General features: G+C 41.6%; 1 protein-coding gene across 1 annotated transcript in view; it reads left to right on the forward strand.

Annotated features, from left to right (window-relative positions):
* The window catches only part of hif1al (hypoxia inducible factor 1 subunit alpha, like), a 38207-nt gene extending 28145 nt beyond the window's left edge, over positions 1-10062 (forward strand). The window contains exons 7-15 of the mRNA XM_080428867.1: positions 430-536; positions 2057-2204; positions 3518-3780; positions 5251-5420; positions 6116-6214; positions 6977-7116; positions 7865-7976; positions 8345-8462; positions 8929-10062. Coding sequence (XP_080284993.1) covers positions 430-536; positions 2057-2204; positions 3518-3780; positions 5251-5420; positions 6116-6214; positions 6977-7116; positions 7865-7976; positions 8345-8462; positions 8929-8993 — 1222 coding nt within the window. The 3' untranslated portion in view covers positions 8994-10062. The remainder of the gene's footprint in view (positions 1-429; positions 537-2056; positions 2205-3517; positions 3781-5250; positions 5421-6115; positions 6215-6976; positions 7117-7864; positions 7977-8344; positions 8463-8928) is intronic.
* Positions 10063-16161: the final 6099 nt, after the last annotated feature.

A 16161-nucleotide genomic window follows, 5' to 3' on the forward strand; every position in this document is an offset into this window, starting at 1 on the left:
ATGTAGACTGGACTTTGGACCTTTGTAGTAATAAATGCTGAACTGATAAAGTATCAAATCAAATCAAATCAAACTTTATTTATGTAGCACGTTTACAACAGCCAAGCTGACCAAAGTGCTGTACATGGCCGCAAATGCACGGTCACCCCTGCTCCTTTTATTCGTCCTATGAGCGACCAGCAACAGCTTAGCAGCACACCTCAGGTCCCTGGCTGGGATGTAAGGTTCCACGAGCGCAGAGAGGTGTATGGCGGAGCCAGCCCATTTAGTGATTTAGTAAATAAAAGTAGAAAAGGAATTATGCTATGTTTTCTTTCTATTTCTTTTTTTAAACTGTTAGGATTTAGAAGACATTTTGTAGAATCGGCCTCTGGGCTAAGACGACTGAACGGCGCTCATCTCTCCTTCTCTCCATGTCATTGTCTCCAGGGTTACAGAGTTAGTGGGCTACCAGCCGGAGGATCTGATTGGTCGATCGGCCTACGATTACCATCATGCTCTGGACTCTGACCACATCAATAAGAGTCTACATACCTGTAAGTTCTCTGCACAGGTCCAGTGTGTGTGGTGCTTGGCCCACTCCTTTTCTTACCCTCTACACACCAACTCTATAGACCCCTTATCAGACAACGTCACACTGATTAGAACCAGTATGCGCACGCAGGCCGGCACCAAATGAACCCCATCGCTCATAAGATGCAATGTTAAAGTGGTCTCAGCCTCACATGTAAAAATGCATCCTATCAAACTTTCAGATGCTGTTTTACTCCCAGTGTGGAGGAAGAATACTTAGGATTTTTACTATGATCTTTCGCTCTTGAAATATATAATCCTTGGTTTCTGTTGTGTTTAAACAATAATAGCGATTCAAAGCAGTTTGTCCCCAAACCACACCTACTGTCACAAGATCAGAGGGAGCGCTCTATGATCACGGCACCAGAGCATGCTTGGCTCGTGCTGCTGCAGCCCATCAAGCCTAATGTATGTGCGGTCGCGCGAAGGTGTCGTGAGCAGAGAACGGCCGAGAATAGCAGACCTCCAAGCTCACAGCGGTCGCATCCGCAACTCGGTTGTGAGCTTGTATGTCAGCTATTCTCGGCGCGCAATACCGTTGCGCGATTAAGTATAATGTCTCGCTAGGGCGCGCCTCACTAGCCAACACACAAGAGGAGGTTGAATGAACTGAAACCAGCGCTCCCCAAAACAACAGGTTTGGGGATCTGTTGGGAATTGATTACATGAAACAGGCACCTGTGCGTCCAGTCTCAACGTTTGTCAACAAATAATTGGTCTATTCACCACAAAATAGCCGCCGATCTACTTGGCTCACAGCACCGTCGCAATGCATTTAACATTTAATTGAAAGCAATTCTATCATGAACGGCTGCTTTCTCTAGTGTTACTCTCCTTTGTTTTCTGCTGGAGGCGGTAAAATATCTCCATGGTAACGTCTCACCTGTAATGTTACTGAATGATCGTATGGAAGACTGACTTTACGCAGTAAGCTTACATGATCTAGCAATAGTGGTGAGTAATCCCTGTGAGATAATGGACAGGAGGAAATAACTGGTTCATATACAGTACATACATCATACCACTATATACCCTCAGGTCAGAAAGTCGGCCCTTTAAAGGGGTAGTTAACCCAATTATTTTTTTGGAGACTTGAATTCATGGATATTTTTTGTTTTTGTCACATTCCTAAGCCAATAATTTGATGACCAGCGGACCGGTAGGCACCGGTTCCGGTAGGAGACACAAAGGAGACTCTTTGTGTCTCCTACTGGAAGCGCTGCCGGTCATCAAATTATTGGCTTAGGAATGTGACAAACAAAAAAATATCATGAATACCATGAATTCAAGTCTCCATGGGGTGACTAATCGATAGGAAAAAAAGTCATTTTGGGGGTGAACTATCCCTTTAATCTGGATCAATTGTGTCAGATTGACAAATATCTTAAATCTGTCTCTGTGTCGGTCGTTTCGTAATTTTAATTTTGTCTTCATCTCTCCCTGTCTCTCCTCCTCATGTCTGTCATTGCCACGCTGTCCAAAGTATTGTCAAAGGGCCAGGTGAGTACGAGGCACTACCGTTTCCTAGCAAAGAGAGGAGGCTTTGTGTGGGCAGAGACACAGGCCACAGTGCTCTACAACAACAAGACATCCCAGCCTGAAGCTGTGGTCTGCCTCAACTTCATACTCAGGTACAAACATCAGTCAGAGCAACGGTTCTCAACCTCTGGGTCGGGATTACATACCTCAAATGATTAAAAAAAAAAAAAGAAAGACCATTACTGCATCAAAAGTAATCAACAAATACTAATAAAAAAAAACTGCTCAAACATTGGCCAAATTGTCAAATAATATAAGAAAGAGGATAGTTGATCTACAGAGCTTGGAGATCTGCTATTTTCACAATATTTATCTGTGGAACAGAGTCAAACTAAATTGAATGCCTCAACTCCTACATTCAAAGTGCTTGTCAGGGTGGGGGGGTCCCCAGTTCAAAAATAATCAGTTCAAATATGATTATTTTCACGGCCTGAAAAGGTTGAGAACCACTGATTCAGAGGACAGGGACTCAACTCTGACCTGTCCAAGTAAATGTAGTATATATGTAGTAAATGTAGTAATGCCACATGACCTTTCAAGCGATTTCACTGTTACGGACACATTTCCAATGACAAAATCACGAGAGTTTTGCTAGAGTGGTGACGAGCTCCTGTCATCTCGATCGTTTGGTGTAAGGTGGTCGTAAAACTCAGTCCGAGCTGTCTTAAGATCAGTCTTTTTCTTGTCTTGACATTCCAATAAATTGAAACATGTTTAACATTATGTGAGGTCTTTAGTCTTGGTGCATACTCATGAAACAGGAAGCAGCTAACCGAGTAGATAAATTATTTTTCAGAATAAACCACCGCACACACAAGAATATCTGTGTCCAAAAGCTGCTTCTGTTTCTGCTCCACAGGTTTACTTCAGATACATTTCCACCAGGAGCATGATATAGGAAATAATCTCATAAGGAATCTAGTTGCATTCTTGCAAATTGTGACCCTGCAAAATTGTTTGTCGCGTGACACCCTTGCTCGAGTCTAAATGAATGAATAAGAATGGATGTTAAAGTTTACAAGGAACGCAAGCAGATTAATGTGCCTCATACTACTGTGGTATTCCCTAGGATAGGTGATGTAGCAAAAATGTGGCAAAGAATATGGAACAGAATTATCTGAGTCTACTTCATGTCTAGACACAAAGGTATACCATTCCATATACTACTCATATTTTTTGCTAACCCTAACCCTTGGGGCATAGTACACTGAAAGTGTAAGACAATTTTGCACTGTATAATTTTCATATATTGCAGGGTAAATTATTGTGGAAACGTTTTTAAAATGAATTGGTAAAATGGGTGGGAACCCTGTATAGTCTCTGACTAAAACTGTGATTTATGAGTGTCGTCAGATTTGAAAGAGTATCACTCTGGTCTTCCCTCTCTCTCTCCACCTTCTCCCAGTGTGATAGAAGAGCCAGATGTTGTGTTCTCCATGGAGCAGACCCGTGGTGTGCAGCCGAAGGTGGATCCAGAGTCACCAGCAGCCCCGACGCCAGAGGAGACGGAGAGCTCCAGTCCCTCTGACTCTGTTCCTGACTGCAAGGACAGCCAGGATGAGGAAGCTGTTCCCAGGCCCTGCAGTACTGTGGAGCTGTTCTGTAAACTCCAGGAGAACCCTGAGGACCTTGTTCTGCCAAAGTCTAGAGATACTGTACCATTGACGGGTGATTACACGCTCGCACACACTCTCACGCGCGCATACACACACGCACGCACGCTCACACACACACACACACACACACACACACACACACACACACACACACTGAGGACCTTGTTCTACCAAAGTCTAGAGATACTGTACCACCGACAGGTGATTACATGCACACACACACACACACACACACACACACACACATACACACGCGCACGCGTTAATGCTCTGGTGTGAACTTTTAGAAGCGCTTTAATCCACCGAAAAAGCATGTCAACGTATCACTGTTAAGAAGGCTGGTGCTTCCTTCAGAATCAGAATCAGTTTTATTTGTCACATCACAGATATACAGTTGTAAAGCAGCGGGTGAAATTTCCCCCTGCATAAAAAGGAAATGTGCACGTACCTGAAAGCATTGTTTTATTGCAATCATAGTTTTCAGGCCACTGGATTATCCCCAACAGCATTGCAGTACATTACAGTTCATCAAGAACTATTGATTCATAGGCCTGTCACGATCATGACATTGTACTTGCGACTATACTTTTACTTAAGTAAAACATTTGAGTTTTCCACCACTGGGAGCATCACAGACAAGTGAATGTATTTTATTTACAAGGTGCTGGGTAACAGTGATTAACGTTTCGATGCCAAGTGCATCTTCATCAGAGTCATCAGCTGTTACCCAGCACTGTGTGAATAATAAAAAAAAAAGTTAATTTCTTCTTTTGTCTGCTGATGTGACCTGCTATTGTGAGAAATACAATGACACAGAAAATCCAATCAGAAGGACATAAAAGACTAGACCTCTTCAACTCAAAATTGGTCCCCTATTTTGAGACTGTGTCACTGTGACCTACTGTTTCCTGTTGACTGCGGTGAAACTAAGTATATTAATAACTTTATACTTTCAAAAAACATATAACAAATCTATAAGCTTGTAGATCGGCCCCTAATTTCTTTTTAAATATATTTTTGAAAATGTATGAACATTTTGCAACATGGAAACGATTATGAAGATTATGACAGACAAAATGATTGCTATTACGCGATTATGTAAGAATTGTGACAGGCCTAATGGATGCAGAAGATAAGAGATACACAACCTGCAGGTATGTATGTACGGTACATCATGCACAGCGTACCTAAAGCCAGTGGTGTAAAGTAACTAAGTACATTGACTTAAGTACAATTTTGAGGTATTTTTACTTTACTGGAGTATTTCAAATGTTCAGTACTTTTGCGTTGTGAGCTTGTAGATCTGCTATTTTCAAACATTTTAATACTTCTACTTTTGGTACTTTAAGTATATTTTGATGCCAAGAATTCTGTACTTTTACTCACGCAACATTTTGAACACAGGCCTTTCACTTGTAACAGATTATTTTTGTATTGTGGTATTGCTACTTGTACTTAAGTAAAATATCTGAGTACTTTTTCCACCACTGCCCTAAAGCTCTGTCGGTGTTTTGTCTCCCAGACTTTGTGGAGCTGTGCTTCGCCTCTCCTCCCAACCTCACCACCTCGGTGCCAAGCTGTCCTCAGGAACTGTGCTCTCCAGAGCTCCGGGAGCTGCTCTCTCCCATCTTCGACACCTTCACTCCTCCTCCGTCAGCATCGCCAGTAACAGCCTCGCCTGAGCCAGCACCAGTAAGAAGAAGCCAGACTCTAGATCATTGGTTCTCAAAGTGGGGTCCCGGGAACCCCCAGGGGTCCTTGGGGGGGGGGGTACCAGGGGGTTCCCAGCAAAATTAGTTAATAAAGCGTCACAATTATTTTAACCCCTTTATCCATATTTTATACTTTGGCTTTAAAAAAAAGCAGATCTACAAGCTCTGGTGCCGCGCTATGAGCTTGTAGATCTGCTATTTTGAAAGATTGTGGAGATTTGTGCAAATCTTTGAATATATATATATCTTTTTAAAGTAAACATTTTAAACTCCAATCTTTGCTTCTGGGGGGTCCCTGGAACAAAATATTTTGAGATGGGGGTCCGCGGCCAAATACATATCATTTTGGGGGTCCTTGACATGAAAAAGTTTGAGAACCACTGCTCTAGATATTTGCGTCTTTGTTTTGTTGTTTACGACCCCCAATTCAACTAGCCATTAAGAACAGATAAAACTACAATGCTGATATGCATGTGTGGGGGGATTATACTGTATGTTTCACTCTGTATTTATTTAGCTTATCTTTTTGTTTGTTATATCTATGATAACTTCATGTAATAGTCCATGGGACGTTTCGTTGTCATGTTAAGAGACTCTGCCTCGTTTTTCTTATTTTGAAATGAAATGATTGAAACGGACAGCTCATCTGCCTGTCCCTCCCTGTCCCTGTTACAGTCCCCCAGTGAGGAGCGGGAGATGGAAACGGATAAAGTTGAAAGGTTCTTTGCCATCTATCCAGAAGACAGCCAGAGGATGGACGGAAACACGGTCCACGTGGGTGCTAACCACACACACACACGCATGCACACACACGCAAGCACACACGCACGCGCGCGCGCACACAGTAGCCAGACCATTAGTTTTATTGAGGCGATTACATTTTCTCCAGCATAATTGAGTGATTTTGGTACCATGCAGATCAATGTAATTTGTGATTATTTGAGGGTGTTATAGTTACTGGGCAAGCAACCTAGTGTTTTTCAGTGAGCGCCCACACCGTGGGTAGTGTTGACAGTGAAAGTTGTTTTCTGGAAATAGCAGCAGTGAAACACTCATCTGTCATTCTGAAATGTAGTAAGGAACTAGGCTTATTCCGTGCAGATCAGTAACGTAACATCCAGGTGGGTCATGGTAGTCCCCAACGCCCCGAATCAGTAGCCGGATACAAGACGTTGAGCTGCATGTTTTTTGGAAGCTCTTCAATGAAATCTTCAATTTTTGAATAGCCAACTTATAAAATCTAAAATTACACAGATGCTTTCCCGGTTTTAATGGGTTAACCCCGCTCCATTGCTGTGATTGGCTGAGACACTCCCAGCCCCTGTTTCCCTAGGAACATTAAATACTCTCAATATGCAATTTCATGTCGTCTTTAAGGACATGGTCCTGTAGTACTTACAGTATGTGGTCTGTACATACACATTGTGCACAAATGTGACACATGGTGAGTTTTGAACATTGGACCCAGACATTGTGGGTTCAATGTGACAGTTCTGTCTGTCTGTTCTGTCTCACCCTCCACTTGTGTCTCCTCAGGACATGGACTTGGATATGTTGGCTCCTTATATCTCCATGGATGATGACTTCCAGCTTACGTTCTTCCCCTCCGCCTCCTCCTCCTTGTCATCCACATCGGACCCTCCCATAACACCCATCACTGCAGTCAACAGGAAACGGTAGGTCCCATGTGACACTGTCTCAAAACTAGGAACCAATTTTGAGTTGAAGAGGTCTAGTCTTTTATTTCCTCCAATTTTGAGTTGAAGAGGTCTAGTCTTTTATGTCCTTCTGATTGGATTTTCTCTGTCATTGTATTTCTTGGAAACGGCATCACAGGAGCAGGTCACATCAGCACACAAAAGGATTGAAGAAATTAAATGCCTTTACAAGGTGTTGGGTAACAGCTGATGCACTTGGTAAATAAATGGTAAATGGTGCATTTATACAGCGCTTTTATCCAAAGCGCTTTACATAGATTGTGAATTACATTCACCCATTCACACACACATTCATACACCGATGGCGGAGGAAACCATGCAAGGCACCAACCTGCTCATCGGGAGCAATTAGGGGTTCAGCGTCTTGCTCAAGGACACTTTGACGCTAACTCTGGAGGAGCCCGGCATCCAAATGGGAACCTCACGGTTCCCATCCGGCCGCTCTACCGGCCACTCTACCCCTGAACCACTGCCGCCCCTTGGCATCGAAACGTTAGTCACTGTTACCCAGCACCTTGTAAATAAAAGACATTGTCTGTGATGCTCCAGTGTGTCATTCCTTTTGTCCCTTCAAGGAACCGTGAGGGTACCTGCCCTGGACCCCAGTTTGAGAACCACTGGCCTAATCCTTCTGTCCATCTCTCTTTTTCTCTCTCTCTCTTTCTCTCTTTGTTTCTCTGTTTGTCCTTTGTCTCTCCTCCAATAGAACCCATGGCCCCGATGAAGATGCTTCCTTCCATGTTTTCATTCAGGACAAGAGACAGAGACGCGCCTCTTCCCGTATGGAGCAGGAAGTACTCTTTACCAACAGATTACTGGTGAGAAATTTATATTCGTAATAATAATAATCTTTATTTAGCACCCTTCTTAAGAAGGTTACAGAGTGCTTTTCACAACACAATGAAAGCAAACACAATGAAAAGAAGAATAAGCAATGGAATGACATGATTAAAAAAAAATATATATTAGCAGGCAATATTACATAGAATGTAATCAGTAATCAGAACCAAGCTATGTTAAGGGAAAGTGAGGCTTCCCTCCAGAACAAAAATAGTAAACAAATATCTGAACATACTGATGTCCGATAGTGGGATTGTTTAATTCATGGGCCAATGCTCACACTGATATTTTTAATACTGGTGAAAAACATTGTCTCTACCCCGTGCCTTATGGATGCTGTATTCAGGATTGTCTGGTGGAAACTGACCAATCAGATCTGGATTTGAAGCCACACCCCCAGAGTCAGTTGTTGACGGACAGAGACCCTGTTCTAGGAGGCATACAAGGACTTTGTGATACAGCAGGTTGGATATCTCTCACACACACACACACACACACACACACACACACACACACACACACACACACACACACACACACACACACACACACACACACACACACACACACACACACACACACACTCTCTCTGCTGTTGCTATTTTGTCAACATCTGTCAACATAAAGAAAGATATTCATTCATAAATAGTGAATAGTTTATTCTTGGTCCACTCCCTTTTACCTTCTCCAAATCTCTTGGCTGAAAATAGCCGATCTGCAAGCTCACAATGCAACGCGTTGCGACATATTGTGAGCTTGTATATCTGCTATTTTAACTGAATGTTCGCCCCAGGATAGGGACGGCAGGGTTCATGTGGTAAAGCTGTTAAGAAAATACACCCCAGAACCCTGGAAAAGAGAGAAACATTTGAGTACTATTCTGATTAGACTTCTCTTTCCCCCTCCCTCAACCTCCTTCCCACCCCTTAGCTCTGATGAGAGACATCTTCACAGCCCGCCCACCTGACTTATCGCCTCTCTCTCCTCTGACTTGATGGAGCACCTATCAATCAAGCTGCTGGATGGGCTGCTCTGCTGTGAGAAAGTGAGAAAGGCATCAGTGGATTCACACATACGACAAACTAAACGCAAACACGTGTAGTATGTGAATACAGACTCCATCATATGCGCACATCTCTCTCACACACACACACACACACACACACACACACACACACACACACACACACACACACACACACACACACACACACACACACACACACAAACAAACACACACACAAGTGCTCTCACTGTACACGGTGCTAAAACACTACATTTGACCGGGTTGCTTATAAGGCCATGTTGAACAAAGATAGTTACGCTTCTCCAAAGGTGCCAACTGTGGGATTTGCTCATCAGTAGATTAAGAAAGAAGCGCTGATGATGACTTCTAAATAATGCCAAAATGGGCTACCTCCTTTAACCTGTTTATATGTATCGTCTTCATGACAAAAATTGATTTTACAGGTGAAACCAACTTACAGTAAGATCGCCATTTTCACTTTGTGTCACTTGATCAATGTTTTGTTTTGTTTATGCTCCTAATAATTATAAAGTGTCAGTTGGAGTCAGTGTGTAGAACGAAAGAGAAAATACACCAAGGAACAATATTCAGGAGCATATTGGTGGTCCTGAATGGTCCACAGATGCGTTGTGAGCTTGTAGATTGTCTACTTTATGAAATATTTTGAAATTTAGGAAAATGTTAAAATAGGACGTAAGTTGTTAAACTACACATTGTAATGTCTCATGTGGCACACCACATCCATCTGGCACTTCAAACTGAATTATTTGCAAATACTATGCAGCCCAGGTCGGGTAACCAATATCTATATGCAGGGGTACTGTACTGTACTGTACTGTACTGTACTGTACTGTACAAGCGCACAGTGGTCGACTTTGGAACAAACGTTCCAATTTTACCTCAAGATATTCAGTGGCAGGAATTTGTTGACAAATTCTACCATAGATTTATGGCAGATGGTGTATGACACACACACACACACACACACACACACACACACACACACACACACACACACACACACACACACACACACACACACACACACACACACACACACACACACACACACACACACCTGCTGTGACTTTAGCCTAACACAGAGAACTTCCAAAAATACAGTCCATGACTTGTCCACACCTGTAGCCCCTTCAATCAATGGAAATGATTCCCAGGGATAATAGGCAAGCAACATAGTGTCATATGACACTTGCACGTTTCCACAATTCTCAGTCATGTGCTCCATTCTTCTTTGTCCGGTGTGAGATGGGGGAGTGGTTGCCATGTTGCCAGGACAATACAAGATCATGGCAAATTAAATCAGGTTACTGTTCTCAACTCACGTATCTCAACTGTTTGACCTGATGTGGTACACTTCACAGTGTAATGAGTGTATAGCTATCAGTCAAACCATAATCAGTCAACTGATTATTTCAGTGGCATCTTTTTACGTACATGTTTTTTATACTTTAAATATTAAACCTTTTTGAAAAGTATAAATTATGATGGTAGCATTTATTTTTGTTTCCTGTTGTGTGTGGGACTGTATCCACCAGGTATTTTAGACCTGGATTCAATGTGATGATAGTCGATATTGTTTGTTTTATGACTTTCGAGTAACCAGATGGGTGGAGGTCACCTCAGCATGGCAATTCAGTTACAGCCTGTTGTCACTCATAGGTAGGGGGACAACAGGCTAAACACTCCGGCTCCAAATGTATTGTGCTGCGTGACAAACCACACCCATCTGGCACCTAAGTTAAATATAACATAATGTAATATTATATATTGTGTTTTTTTACACAGGTCTAATTTGTTGCTTCTATCATGCATACAGTATATTTTATCATTATATAATCCATGTAACTTGTACTGAAACAATGTTTTATCGCTAATCTGTGCAAACAATATGGGAAAATATTAAACATTATTCATTTATGACATTTTGAGTTCTACATTGTAGATTAGGCTTCTGATAAGCAGATGTTGGTTTGAAGCACAGTTCTCTATATGCTTTAGGAGATACTACAATGCTAGATGATATTCTCAGATATGGATGGTTTGTGTTTTGTATATCCATGGATTTTAAAATGTGATTTTATTTTCTTCTTTAATTTGAATGATATAAACGGCCCAATTCAAGTCCTCTACAATTACAATTTAAGCATTTAGCAACTAGCAGACACAAAGTTCAAGATCAGCGAGGGGTTCATTTCCAGCACGGTGCTGAGCGTCTGTCTGTACGAACACAAATGTCCATGTTCAGGGGAGGGAGGCCGGGTTGGGAGGGGGAATCCTTGTCACTGACTCCTTTGGTCTGGGGCAGCATCAGTCTGGGGTGTTGAACGGAAGGAGTAGGAGCGGAAGCGCTACGTCCTCCCGGTGGGGGCTCCTCACTGGCAGGTGGGCCGGTAGTGTACTATAGCAGCCACAACACAGAAGTGTCTGGGGAGGGGTAATTGTTATAATGACTAAATTGGAAGAAAAGGGGTCAAAATAATTGGCTACTCAAAAAATTTATATTCTTTTTTAAATGAGAATTTTCTTTTCATATATATATATATATATATATATATATCAATTGTAGCATCTGTCTAAACACATCTAAATAACATTCTTAGCATTTGCGAACAAGTACCCAACATACATCTGCAATTTATAAGGATGAGGAGTTCTAGGGGGTGAAGTAGAGTCTGAACAGGTGAGTTTTCATACTGCGGTGAAAAGTGTAGAATTAGTCTGCAGTTCTGACTGAGAAGGGGAGGTCATTTGAGGGAGAAGAGTCTAGGACGCTTGGAGTGTTGGCCAGGGTGTAGTAGGGAAGGGAGGGACAGACATAATGTGTTAACTGATCTAAGTGTGGGGGAAGAGGTGGATAGGAGGGGGCTGCCATGCCCTTGATTGATTTGTTGGTCAGCACAAGTGTATTGAATTGGATGCGGATAGCCACCAGTGAAGGGAACGCAGAAGGGGGAGATGTGAAAATGTAGGACCAGTTTTCCCAAGGCATTCTTGATCAATTGTAAGGGTTCGAGTCAGCAATCTCAGAACAGCAATGTCATTTTGAAAGTGTGTGATCGATGACTGAGGATTCTGAGGAATGTATTTTCTTTTGTTTTACAGAAGAACATTTTATTAGTATTATGAACCAGTTTCATTTTCATATACGAGCATAGTTTACATGTAAACATATTCATTCTTCCAAACTTTTACTGTGCCATATCTAACAAAAAAAAAATACTTTTAGTATACTTTTACCATTTGCCGATACATAGGATTGGATCCTATGACTTGTACTTTAAAAACCAGGATGACAATAAATTACTTTTAATATTGTGCTTGTGTTTGTCACATATATATTACTGGTACACACTCTAACTGTCCTTTGGGGTTGAACCATTTAAACCACATATACTTTGTTGCACATCAAATAGCGAAAATTGCTGATCGATTGTCAGCTTTTTTTGTCAAACTTTTTTTTGCTATTTTCCCCATGCAACACTATCGTATGGGGCATAAGTGGTTAATGGACTCAAAGCGGTCACCAAAGGTGTGTGTGTGTGTGTGTGTGTGTGTGTGTGTGTGTGTGTGTGTGTGTGTGTGTGTGTGTGTCTGTCTGTCGGGGGGGGGGTTGTTTAAAAAACAAAGTTGGTCCGTACAGTGTGGTATGTTGCCAGGGGGGCCAGAATGCCAAGCTGCTCCCATGCCTGGATAAACACATACACACAGTACAGTTTTTGGTTTAGCCTCTGCAAACACTATTCTCTTACACAATAGATGGAAATGAATGTCAGTGTCTGGTTGAAATGGGGAAACAATTACTATGCTTGTATCAATGACTGAACCCATCCATTGATATATGTGACCGGATATTCAGCCCTGAGAGATGCTTACCGCAAACAAATATATTACTTCTCCTTTTCATTTCCTAACAAGAGGATGTTGCAAGTTCCCCATTCGATAGAAATATCCTCAAGCATTGTATTACACAGGAACAGTTCAAAAATGTTATAAGGAAATGTGGAAGTCTAAAGTATGCATGTTTTTTAGACAGCCATGGTAAGATCAGCCATGTGCTACAATGCAATGGTTTGGCTTCAAATTCCTGGCTCAGGAACAGGGGTCGTCAAAGTATCCACGGCAAGACTTGTCCATGTCCGCAGCAAATCTTTGATAACAAAAATTACAAATTGCCAGTCTCCAGGTTTTCTTCAGAATAGGTAGGACACTGATGTAATTAATGCAGAGATAGTGGTGTAAAGTAACAAAGTAGGCTACAAGTACTTTGTTACAATACGTCTATACTTTACTTGAGCCTATTCAACACAACTTTCACTTTAAAATAAAAAATATTATTTTACTCTACTACATTATCATTGGACAACCCGTCACTCAAATCAAATCAGAATATAAAAGTCTCTCATCATCATCATGATATTGGATTATCCAGTTCATATTCACAACAGACTCTCTCATCAAGACATGATGCCTGCTGTCCATTGTTGTATGCTGATGTATATAATAGGTTTAAAGTGATTAAACAGATTTTGGTGCTATTAAGCAGTTTTGCTGGGGACCCCCTGGAACCCCCTCAAGCACCCCTGGGGGTCCCCAGACCCCACTTTGAGAACCACTGGCCTAGGGTGCCAGTACACAGAGAAACGCCACTGCCGAGAACCATTCCAAAAAAATGTCTTCCGTTCCGTGCAAATGAATGACCTGATTTTAACTTGGTTTAACAGGATAAGAGCTGGGCTTCCCAAATGCCCTTTGACCTTAACACTCTAATAAAGATACTGCCAAACAGGTATTCAAACCTTGTTAAACCACTTATCAAACAGTGGCAGATACAGAATGTGCCTAATCACTGGGACTGGAAAAATCTGTCTGAGCCCTGTTTAATGACGGGTGGATGATGTCAACAAGACCATTCTTCTCACCGTCTCTAATTGTCTTTCATTCTTTGAAAAGTTCAAAGCCATCAGTTCAATTTAGAAAGAAGAAGGCGGCGAAGTAGAAAGTAGACAAAAGTACAGAGATGTCCATGGAAATCATGATAATAGCACACTTGACTTTTAAAGTAATTTTTGCAACTGGGTTACAAATTGCTCCATCTCTACGCCTTTCCTCTCAGCTTTCCTACTTACTATCTTCATAAAATAAAATAAAGTACAAAGGGATAAGGACTAACCACTCTCCCTCTTTAAAAACACAGCATGTGTTCTCCATCGTGTCTACTGGACTAGTAGGGACATTTAGGGCTAGATCTATGTGTTTCTGGTAATATTATTGACCACTCATTTTGTATGTCTGTGGCAAAAATTGCATTTGAGGAAAATGTTCATCACGCAGGGCATGTTGATGACTATACTAGTGTTTCTCAATGAGGCGGTACAGCCCCCCAGGGGGTGTACAAAGAAGTTATACATACTTACATAACATGATACTGACATAATACTGAAGAAGACTTTTTACTGTCGAAATGTTGGGAAAAAATATTTTTAAAAGTTATTGCATCGTGGCTACGAGCTGTGCAACCTTTCTTTGAAAACTGACATGATACTGACCATGATACTGACATGATATTGACCATGATACTGACATACTGACCATGATACTGACCATGTTCTGACATGATACTGACCATGATACTGACCATGATACTGACATGATACTGACCATGATACTGACATGATACTGACATCATACTGACATGATACTGACCATGATACTGACATGATACTGACATACTGACATGATACTGACATACTGACATGATACTGACCATGATACTGACATGATACTGACATGATACTGACCATGATACTGACCATGATACTGACATGATACTGACATCATACTGACATGATACTGACCATGATACTGACATGATACTGACATGATACTGACATACTGACATGATACTGACCATGATACTGACATGATACTGACCATGATACTGACAGGATACTGACATGATACTGACATGATACTGACATGATACTGACATGATACTGACATGATACTGACATACTGACATGATACTGACATACTGACATGATACTGACCATGATACTGACCATGATACTGACCATGATCTGACATGATACTGACCATGATACTGACATAATGACATGATACTGACCATGATACTGACCATGATCTGACATGATACTGACCATGATACTGACATAATGACATGATACTGACCATGATACTGACCATGATCTGACATGATACTGACCATGATACTGACCATGATACTGACCATGATCTGACATGATACTGACCATGATACTGACCATGATCTGACATGATACTGACCATGATACATGATACTGACCATGATCTGACATGATACTGACCATGATCTGACATGATACTGACCATGATGCTGACCATGATACTGACCATGATCTGACATGATACTGACCATGATCTGACATGATACTGACCATGATACTGACCATGATGCTGACCATGATACTGACATGAATACTGATGATGTCAGTATCATGGTGACTGGGTTACATTTTAATTGGGTGTGGGGGAGGTGGGGGGGGGGGGTAAGGGACCTGGCATTGGATATACTTTGTTGCACAGTGGATGGGCACTGGCCCAAAAAGGGTTAGAGGTTGAGTAACACTACTATACCTATTGAGTAGAAATGAATAACAACGAATATTAAAGTTGATCACATTGCCATTTAAAAATCAGACCTCATCACTCCTGCATTTACTTTCAGTAAATATTCACACATACTTTCATCATGAGCAATCCTTTTGCTTTAATGTGGCATAGAAATGCCAGCCTGGAGTGCTGGGAGCATTGGACCCACCAGTGCTAGACTGCAGCAGCAGAGATTTCTGATATGTGATTTTGTCATGTTTGTAAATGGAGAAATACAAAGGTGTTTATTTTCTTCATGTTTACGCAGCACTCAAATCATATACTGTATGTGACATAAATTAGAATATTAAACCACAGTTCTGTCAGGCTACATGACTATGGAGAAAGAGAGCTTCCCTGTCTATGGTGGTTCCTATGGTGCTTCCCTGTCTTCTATGGTGCTTCCTATGGTGCTTCCCTGTCTTCTATGGTGCTTCCCTGTCATCCATCTATGCTGCTTCCATGTA

This window comes from Gymnoscopelus braueri (assembly GCF_963280865.1).
Source record: "Gymnoscopelus braueri genome assembly, chromosome: 5".
NCBI classification, from domain to species: domain Eukaryota; kingdom Metazoa; phylum Chordata; class Actinopteri; order Myctophiformes; family Myctophidae; genus Gymnoscopelus; species Gymnoscopelus braueri.